At 33.1% G+C, this 11,235-nt stretch overlaps 1 protein-coding gene across 1 annotated transcript; it reads left to right on the plus strand.

Moving 5' to 3' along the window:
* Window positions 1-5,149: 5,149 nt before the first annotated feature.
* Window positions 5,150-8,658, plus strand: LOC134722225 (hepatocyte growth factor-like). The gene is made up of 3 exons (XM_063585840.1): window positions 5,150-5,405; window positions 7,166-7,360; window positions 8,124-8,658. The coding sequence occupies exons 2-3, from the start codon at window positions 7,183-7,185 to the stop codon at window positions 8,348-8,350; spliced, it is 405 nt and encodes a 134-aa protein (XP_063441910.1). The 5' UTR covers window positions 5,150-5,405; window positions 7,166-7,182; the 3' UTR covers window positions 8,351-8,658.
* The last annotated feature ends 2,577 nt before the right edge of the window (window positions 8,659-11,235 follow it).

An 11,235-nucleotide genomic window follows, 5' to 3' on the forward strand; every position in this document is an offset into this window, starting at 1 on the left:
AACCAAGAAAGCGGCCTACATATGGCGTCCTCTACTACTTGTTCCTGACCCACGGCATCAAAATATGTTAAAGCTCACCAAACGCCTCCGGGCACCGAGCTGACCGTGCGAGGTCTGAAAAGCCATTCAAGGTCGTTAAACACTTCCATATATATACACGAGGTCCAATAATCTATAATAGCACAGGTAAATTAAATAAAAAAAAATTGAACAAATTCGTGTTTTCATGATCCTAGTTGAAAAATGTAATTATAAGCATGCTTCTTTTTTAACTTCCTAGTGTTGTAAAAGCGTTGACCGTGCATACATTTTTAGAATGAAGCGCATCCGTGCTTCAAACAAAATGTACTTCGGTCAACGCTTTAACACCCCAATAAAGTTAAACTAGAGGCTCTAAAGAGCATGTGTCGCTCACCTTGGCCTATGTGAATATTAAACAACGGATGCAGATGGGTTAATAAAAAAGATTGTGTTTTGATGATGCTGATGTGTTTGTAAATCTTACTTTACTGAACATTATTGCTGCTTACAATTATCTCTATTTATTATAAACTTGGCCCAGCAGTTAAAGTGGAAAATTGTTAAAAATTGTAAAGAACAATAACTCCTTAGGGGGTCAATTGACCATTTCGATCAGTTGACTTATTTGTAAATCTTACTTTGCTGAACATAATTGCTGTTTACAGCTTATCTCTATCTATAATAATATTCAAGATAATAACCAAAAACAGTAAAATGTCCTTAAAATTACCACTTCAGGTGCAGCAACCCAACATCGGGTTGTCCGATTTATATGAAAATTTCAGGGCAGATAGAAATTGACCTGATAAACAAATTAAATTCATGTCAGATTTTCTGATTTTCTCTAAATGCATTGGTTTTTGAGTTATAAGCCAAAAACTGCATTTTACCCCTATGTTCTATTTTTAGCGGTGGCGGCCATCTTGGTTGGATGGTCGGGTCACCGGACACATTTTTTAAACAAGATACCCAAACAAAAATTGTGGCCAAGTTTGGATTAATGTGGCCCAGTAGTTTCAGAGGAGAAGATTTTTGTGAAAGATTAATAAGATTTACGAAAAATGGTTAAACATTGACTATAAAGGGCAATTACTCCTAAAGGGGTCAATTGACCATTTTGGTCATTTGACTTATTTGTAAATCGGACTTTGCTAAACATTATTGCTGTTTACAGTTTATCTCTATCTTTAATAATATTCAAGATAATAACCAAAAACAGTAAAATTTCCTTAAAATTACCAATTTAGGGAGAGCAACCTAACAACGGGTTGTCCGATTTATATGAAAATTTCGGGGCAGATAGATCTTGACCTGATTAACAATTTTATCCCATGTCAAATTTGCTCTAAATGCTTTGTTTTTTGAGTTATAAGCCAAAAACTGCATTTTACACCTATGTCCTATTTTTAGCCATGGCGGCCATCTTGGTTGCTTGGCCGGGTCACCGGACACATTTTTTTAAAATTAGATACCCTAATGATGATTGTGGCCAAGTTTGGTTTAATTTGGCCCAGTTGTTTCAGAAGAGAAGATTTTTGTAAAAGTTAACGACGACGGACGCCGGACGCCAAGTAATGGGAAAAGCTCACTTGGGCCAGGTGAGCTAAAAAAGAAGCACTCAATTATTAAATAAAAATGTATTATTTTGTTTTTTACTTATATATGTTTTATGGGATATGTTTTCCTATTACGGATGTACTTTTCCAGACACATTTTATAAATCAAAAACCTCGAAAAGGAGCTCTATGACCAATAATTGTTTAGCTTATTTTGATCCTAAACTAATACTTTGGATTTTTCGAAAAAACTAAGGATTGTCTCACCCACAGGAGTAGATTACCTTAGCCGTATTTGGCACAACTGTTTGGAACTTTGGGTCCTCAATGCTCTTCAACTTTGTATTTGTTTGGCTTTTAAACTGTTTTGACCGTCACTGATGAGTCTTATGCAGACGAAACGCACGTCTGGCGTATTAAATTATAATCCTGGTACATTTGATAACTGTTAACTTAGATCACCTAAGTACATCCTTGAAATGTTTTACAACATTTTGAACTTTCTCTCATTGTAAAATTGAAAACACAACAAAAACAAACAATAACATATTTGTATAAAATAAAATTTTGAATGAATATGAGGATTGTGCCAAAGAGACAATAACTCGACCAAAGAGTACAAAACCAGCCGAAGGCCACCAATTGGTCTTCAGCACAGCGAGAAAATCCCGCACCCGGAGGCAGACTTATACTGGCTCCGAAACATGCATACTAGTTCAGTGAAAAAGGACGTCATACTAAACTCCAAAATATATAAATGCAATACTATCAAAGGCCAAAGGCTCCTGAGTTGGGACAGACGCAAACATGCAAAACATAGTTTGTGATATCGAAAACCCTGGTGTAATAATTTTTCAAAGCATATTTATCAAGATAACTTTTTTTCAACAGATACCTACCGACACTGAAACTATAATTCTTAGCTTTTTTTGAGAAAATTCAGGGTGTTTATGTAAATAGTTTATCCTTTGACACAATTTATATCATTACAAAAATATTCCTTTATGTATGTTTTTTTAAGTGTTTGGAGAAATAGCTTTACAATGAATTACAGTTGAAAAGATGTTCATAAAAGCTGTAACGACAAAAAATTGTTGACATTTATATTTACATGAATGTATGTAGGCGGAGCATTAAATTAACAGCGCATTCTACTGGACATGTTTGTAAAGCGATGATACTAAAACAATTATTTAGACATTTTCCAATCTTCTACGACATTCTAGTATAGTTGGTGATCAATTCTAAATAATCAAATGAGTTTGACGAAATGTAATTTCTTTGTAACATCCTAGAAGTTGTCGAATGTTGCAATTTTGACCAATGGTGCTTCGTATTTGACTGAATATGGATAACTTTGAATGGCAGAACATCACGAACAATTGGCATATTGATTGATTTATAATATAAATGTTATATATATTTAGTTAATACTTTCATAAGTAAACGAACACATAAGAAAATTATTAAACTTGTGAACTGTTGTTTTTTTTAATTCAATTTATCAAATTTTAGTTGCAGCCTCTAATCAAAATAGGAAAAGCAGTGAATTATTTCAGTTGTGTCTAATTTACGTTTAAAAAAATCAAACTTAAAATGAACCTAAGAGAAACGACACGTACTTTATTTGTTTTGATGAAGGTTTTATATGCCACCACGTCTATTAAAGAAGCTCAGTATACACAATGGAAGGGTTACAAGTTACACAGTAATACAAGGATAATTGCGCAGGATAAATCTTCTTCGTCTTTTCGATGCTGGAGAAAATGCCTAGACACTTAAGCCTGTGTCGCAACAAGATATAGCCCAACACAATCGAATTGTGAATTACACGAAATTTGGAACGAACGTTTACCAATCAAAGTGATAGCTGAGAAAGACCGTACAGTCATTGTAAAAAAGGGTAAGTGTTATAAATATGTTACCATTTGCTTGTAGTTTTAACAGAATATACAACTAAAAGTTTACCTTGGATGAATATGGCTTTTTTTTCAGGTCCATTTTTTTTATTTATATATAGCTCTTCATCAGTAACAATTATTTTACATCCTTGGATTTTAAATATTCGGCTTTGTGTTTTCCCGATAAAGGTTTATCCGAAAAATCACTTTGAACGGACGAAATATGCAACGAGCTTTTTTCGTTTTCTACTTGTGATTTATTTGGATAACATGAAAACTTGATGTATTCAGCATACCATAAATGTACAAATTGTTCAAAGAAATCGGCTAATCACTTTTTTGTGTTTTCATAAGCGTATTCGTAGTCTTAGATTTTCAGTAACCTAATTAATCAGTCTGGTCTATAAATGTACCACTTGTGTCTTATTCCCTTTTGTAACATTTTGTAGGAGGACCTTACCCTGTAGGCACATTCAGTCTCCCACTGTTTCCTCGATTGTTTTTGTTTACCTCGATTTATTTATTATAAATTGAACTATTCTTGAAAGCACACGGTCCCCTGGACATAAACCACACAAGGGGATTATTTGTCACACAAAAATACACAAATCATTTTAATATTGCCTTAATGTTGGAAATTTAAGGATTCAAGTCACACGAAAATTCTTTGAAAAATTGTGACTAAATGTCTTGAAGCCGCCAATGTTGATCCGCCTGAATCAAAGCTCTTTTTCTTGTTTAGTTCCAGGTACCAAAGAACTATGGGTAATTACGAATTCCGGTTCCTCGATGATCTGACTTGTCTCATTGTCACGCATACCCCATCTTCTTATTTATAAATACCCTCTGGCAACTACATGGATAGGTAGAAACATATAGTGAAGGGAGGTATTCTGAAAAAAACGTGTATTTAAAATTCTATGTATTAAAGGTTTTTAAAAAAAATACCTTTGTAATACGATGTTACTCTTCATAATATTTTTTTTTTGTAGGATTAAATGTTTTTGACTTAACCAAAAGCTGGATTCAGTATGGAGGTATATTACAATCAATAGAAATTTATTAAGGCTTGCTGCGATAAACCGATAAATATGAAATCTTATTTTCTTCAAAGTATAGGGTTTTCCTTTTGTAAACGATCCAGCAACAATCATGAAAATCAAAAATAGTTTAATATAAAATACAATGGAGGTGTCAAAACATTGTTGTATAAATTGTACCATGAAAATAATTGATATTTAGAAATTTGATTGTTTATATTTTGAGGATTCGATTAAAAGATGAAGAAAAATACTTTCGCAAAGACTCAAGAGCAAAGCATGAATATTTGCTCTGATTTGCAAATCAGTATTCGACAACAAACATTTATAACTGATTTGAGAATAAGAATATATTTGTTGTCTTTCATTGCGATGTGATCGCATACTCTAATTTAAGGAAAACTACTTTATTTAGACTTAACGAATATACTTTTAAAAGTAGAGATACAAATGTTATTTGCGACTTCTACTTAGTCTTTTCTCTTCACACGTTTGACTAGCTTTTTCGGTCATTTTGATGGAAACAAAACTGAGCCTTTCTAAACAGTTTTAACATAATTAAAAATAAACAACTATGAACTGTTTTTATATTAAAAAAAATATATTCTTTAAAAATTAACTCACTTAAAAACTATATGATTATATAGCACCAGATTGTTACATTGGAAGTAGTCATGACTACACAGGAACCTACAGCAAAACTGTTTCCAACAGAGATTGTCAAGGATGGAACAAAAATTACACACATGCAGTAAGCCATAAGCCAATTTATCAAATAGACTATTCTACAAATTACTGCCGTGCCACTGAAATTGGAGACAAGTTATGGTGTTATACTACAGACCCAAGCACAGACTATCAATTTGAAAACTGTTCAATTATTCCATGTAAGTAGATTGAAAAAGAGAGGCGATTCATAGCAAATTAAGAAATGATTCCTTCATGTCATGCTTTATTCTCATTTTAACATGGGTAGGCATTTTGTCGATATTTTAAACTGAGCGTTAGCATAGAGCATGACATGAAGGAATTATTTCAATTCTAATAGGACAAAATCAATATTTTGTTTAGGTCGAAGCGTACGAAAATACCGTTAAATAATTGGCTGTTCCCGTTTCCTCCCTGAGGAGTCTGTAAATTATAATTGATAAGTTTAAAAACTACGAGCAGGGTAAATATATGTTTTTGTTATAAAAATATATAATAAGTTTATGCCAGCTTCTTAAATGTATATATTTGAAAGGATAACGATGGAAATAACTTTAATATGAACAGTAAGTTCGTGCGCAGGTGTCAAACATATTTTGTGCTCATTAGAACACGGCTTTGTTTACGAAGCGTAATAAGGACGTCATATCAGAATGGACATTCAAGGTCAATAGGTTGAAAATAAACTTACAACGCCATAGCTAAAGAGAAAAACAAAAAGAAACAACAGTGCACAATACACAATAAAGAAAACTAAATACTGAGCAACACGAACCAATATATGTATATGTTCCGGACCATATGAGTATTTGGACCATACGCGTATGGTCATGACCACATGCGTATACTCATATGGTCCGACCGTACGCGTATGGTCCGACCGTATGCGTATGGTCGGACCATATGAGTATAATACTCGTTTGGTTATTAACGGACCGGACCATATGAGTATTTGGACCATATTGGTATATATTTTTTTCAAATTAAATTTATATACACGTTTTAATGATACAAAAACTTTATATAAATAACAGTTATGGTTCAAAACATGACATTTTTTTAATTTTGTAATCCAAAAACTGCGTAAAAATTAAATATTGATACCATAGTTAGTTTTCATCGGTAGTTACATTCGTGCATGTAGGCTTGAATGACATTCACAATCACACGGTATCATAGCTTATTTGCATTTGCAAGAATTTTGTTCAAGATCCTTGTATTAATAGGTGAAATTGATTTTAATTAGAGCGTTTTAAGTGTTCTGTCTAAAAGGAAAAAATATAAATCACAAGTTGTATGAATAGAAAATTTTACACAGAACACCTTGTTTTTCGGTCAGTAAGACAATATTATACCCAGCTTGTAGGGGACAGTAGCGAATGGACGAGTTTAAAAAGGATACAAAAAACACCGAACAGTACACAAGTAACTTATACTGATTCACTGTCCTTTAATTTCTAGATTTTCACTTGTGTTCTAAGAATTTATACGATTCACTTAAATTATGTATAATTTGATGGATGGATTGAAGCTCAGTGGCCAATATTACAAGCATTTACAGTACAAGGAAAAAAAATGAAAAGTAATGCAGAAGGCCCTAAGAAGTTTTTCATAGGAGGAAGTCTGGAAAAGTAGACTGCCATTTTAATTTAGGGTAATTTATGATAAGGCTAACAAATCAAGTCTTATAGAAGGCGACCTATGGAAAGTTATTGTGTATACTGAATATTAATGTGAAAAAGTGGCAATCTTTATACAAACGGCGTCAGCACATAAAAAGTCCCCATGTTGATAGAACGTGGCTTCGTATTTATACAGCCCATAAAGTCAAATTGACATCCAACTTCAACAATAGTTTATTTACCTCCAATTAATACTTTTGATTTGAATATGACGAACATTGAATCACCTAATATTGTACTATACATTTTAATCTTAGGTTTTGCTTGTGGTGTTATGGATTCGCCACCTACTAGACTTCCGAATTCAATTTTGGTTGTTTCATTTACCCATGTTGTAGTATCAACATTTCAGTGTAAATCATTTACACAGGGATTCTCACAGAAACACTGTCCAGTATCTACATGTAGAAGCGATGACCAATGGTCAACGGATTATAATATTTCATGTACAAGTTAGTATCATTATTGAAACCACACCTTGATATGAAATTTGAACTGTATAAGTGGTCAATTGAAGAATGTTATTTGGAACATTGCATATTAGAATAGTTCCAATGCTATGAAAACAGCTATCAAAGGTACAAGGATTATAATTTAGTACCCCAGACGCGCGTTTCGTCTACATACGATTCATCAGTGACGCTCATTACGAAATATTTATAAAGCCAAACAAGTACAAAGTTGAAGAGCATTGCGGATCCAAAATTATGACAAATGTGTTCTACTCATATTGAAATCATATAAACATAAATTAACGAGAGTCATTACGGCATATAAAATTCTAATCGAATTGACTTTTTATGTAACATCTCAAATCTTTCGGAAATGGATAATAAAATATATATACAATGTAAATACTAGTATATAGTTCAAAGAAAGTACACATACAGCTATATTTAATGTATGCAGATAACTACATTTGTCTCATAGGGTGTATCGATTATCCAGACGCTCCATATGCATATTGTTGACTGTAAGAACGATAACTCTGGTTCAACGAGACTATCTCATAGGCTACTAATGCTACTGACCAATCACCACGATCTTTCCTCATTACAGAAGAAAAAGGATGCAGAACTGTAAGATAGTTATTATATGTATGTACTGCAATCGAAACTCAGTATAAAAAAATCCAAATCATGCCATTATACTTGTTGTCTGAAAAGTTACTTTGAATTCGGACGTAAATAAATAGTACTATTTTGTTAATTTCAGACGAAGACTGTTTCACACAAAGCACTGGATACAAGGGGAAAGTACAATGTACGGTATCTGGTATTACATGCCAAAATTGGAACAAGAATACACCTCATGTACCAAAATTTCAACTTGATGTCTCTGCATCCAACTATTGTAGAGATCCGCCATCGACTGGCCGCCCTTGGTGTTATACAACAAACCCAGGTTTAAGATGGGAATTTTGTCCTGTTCCAACGTGCTGAAATATTGAAATCATTTGGTAAAGCTAAAAAATGTACAGAAATGAAAGAAACCTAAAGATTTAAATGTCTGTTTGTTTGGTGTCGTTGTTTATCTTAGACAAAATTTAATTCATGAAAAAATCTGAACTTAAGTTTCAGTGTGATTTTAAATTTAAGTTGCTTAGAAGACGATTTTGATTGATTTCAAACATCCATGAAACGTGGGGATTTGAAAAATGTTTAAAATCACGTGAAGGAGAAGAACTATCATTTGTTGTATATTGTGCACTTATTTATATAAATATTTCAATGTAATGTCTTTTAATGTAGCATGTAATCACTATGTTGTTGTGGTTTATTCGTAAACGAAGAATACTATAATAGTTAAAAATAATTAGGAATTTTAAAATACAATAAATTGTATATACTACATTTTTTAAATAATAAACCATAATCAAACAAGTGTTGTATATTTACAGACTGAAAATATGAAAATCAAGTACAATCCCTCTCGTAAGGGGTTTGGTATCTTACCATCATAAAATATATGAGAAGAACATAACCCGTATCATGCCAACAACTGGTTTTAGAATAAATGTGTTTACTTCCAATGCAAAAACCCTATGAGTGAATCATGCATGTTCAGGATGAGATCAAATCAACAAAAATACTTATACTGTATTTGTAATTATTTTTGCATTGTATTTACGTTTCCAAATTTCGTGTTCGGTTTATTATCGAGAAAATGAATACACCCGAATTTAAATTCAACCTTTCTATATATAATGAGTTCTCAACTAAAATTTGTAATTCTCATATGCTAAAAGAGAATTTTTTGACAATTTTTGAATTTTTAAGGTAAAATTATGTTGCATTCTACTAAATATTTCAATGTCCAGAGAAAATGTTGCGGCCATGTTCCATATTTGGAATATTTCTACTATATTGCATTTGTTTTAGTATCAACATATGCTCATTTTAAAAAAAATCATACTGATTCATTTATTTCTATGAATAGTAGATGCTGCATTACAGATTTTATTGGTTCTCAAAGATTATGGATGCTCTCTCGATTATATTAATAACTTTTGTAGTTGTGAAATTGTTTTGTATAAAAAGCACTTCTTATTTCTGTATATGGCATATTTAAGAAAAGTGTCTGCAGATAATGAAGAACAAAATTTAATCTGCATCTCCACCTTTGATAGATGCTGATGTAATTCTTTTAATTTCATATTGAAGTCCATTGAATACCTCAACGTTTGGATGCTGGCTTCCAATAATTTATAGATTCTGGCATCCCAACATATACGGAAACTGACATCCCAACATATCTTGATGCTGGCATCCCAAAATACCCGGCTGCTGGCATCCCAATATATCCTAATGCTGGCATCCCAATATATCCGGATGCTGGCATCCCAATTTATCTGGATGCTGGCATCTCAGAATATCCGGATGCTGTCATCCCAATATATACGGATGCTGGCATCCCAATTTATTTGGATGCTGGCATCCCAAAATATCCGGATGCTGGCATCCCAAAATCTCCGGATGTTGGCATCCCAATATATCTGTAGCGTTACGTCGAAAACACAATTCTTTATCGGAGAATAAGCACCTACTGAAGGTGAAGGAGAGTTGTTTTGAAGATATCGATTGACTTCCGGTTGGTTCCAATGAATCACAGTCTTAACGAAGAATAATTTCTTAAATTGTTCGGTTTTACAATTTGTTGTACCAATCGCCTTAAATTTTGTCAACCTTTCAACTGTAAACTTACTGTCCATCTTTGCATGTAAACTTACATCAATGACATGACATGTTTTCAAGCTTGTTAATCCGTTAAATATTGATATTTTATTGTGTATCTTGTTTATGTTGTAATGTTACACTACTGTTTCAGTTTAGGGTGAAGGTTGGCGCCTGTTAAAACATATAAACCCGCTGCTTTTTTATGTATTTGTCCTAAGTCAGGAGCCTGTTGTTCAGTGGTTGTCGTTTACTGGTTCTTAGGTGTTTCTCGTTTTTGTCGAGCCTGCAACTTTTGTTGCAGAAAGCTCGACATAGGGATAGTGATCCGGCGGCGGCGGCGGCGGCGGTGTTAGCTCACTTCTTAAAAGCTTTATATTTTAGAAGGTAGAAGACCTGGATGCTTCATACTTTGTATATAGATGCCTCACGTTACGAACTTTCCGTCAGTCACATGTCCAATGTCCTTGACCTCATTTTCATGGTTCAGTGACTACTTGAAAAAAAAGTTAAGATTTTTTGTAATGTTAAATTCTCTCTTATTATAAGTAATTGGATAACTATATTTGGTATGTGCGTACCTTGCAAGGTCCTCATGCCTGTCAGACAGTTTTCACTTGACCTCGACCTCATTCCATGGATCAGTGAACAATGTTAAGTTTTCATGGTCAAGTCCATATCTCAGATACTATAAGCAATAAGTCTAGTATATTCGGTTTATGGAAGGACTGTAAGGTGTCCAACTGGCAGGTGTCATCTGACCTTGACCTCATTTTTACAGTTCAGTGGTTAAAGTTAAGTTTTTGTGTTTTGGTCTGTTTTTCTTATACTATATGCAATAGGTCTACTATAATTGGTGTCTGGAATGATTGTAAGGTGTACGTGTCTAGCTGACAGGTGTCATCTGACTTTGACCTCATTTTCATGGTTCAGTGGTCAAAGTTAAGTTTTTGAGTTTTGGTCTATTTTTCTAATACTTTATGCATTAGGTCAACTATATTTGGTGTATGGAAATATGTCGGTTACGCAGGTTTTATTTGACCTTGATCTCATTTTCACGGTCTATTGCTAAGTTTTAAGTGTTTGTGTTTTGGTCTGTTTTTCTTTATTTATAAGCAATAAGTCAACTATATTTGTTGTATTGAAGAATTGTT

The sequence above is a fragment of the Mytilus trossulus genome, chromosome 1, assembly GCF_036588685.1.
Source record: "Mytilus trossulus isolate FHL-02 chromosome 1, PNRI_Mtr1.1.1.hap1, whole genome shotgun sequence".
In the NCBI taxonomy this organism is placed as follows: Eukaryota; Metazoa; Mollusca; class Bivalvia; order Mytilida; family Mytilidae; genus Mytilus; species Mytilus trossulus.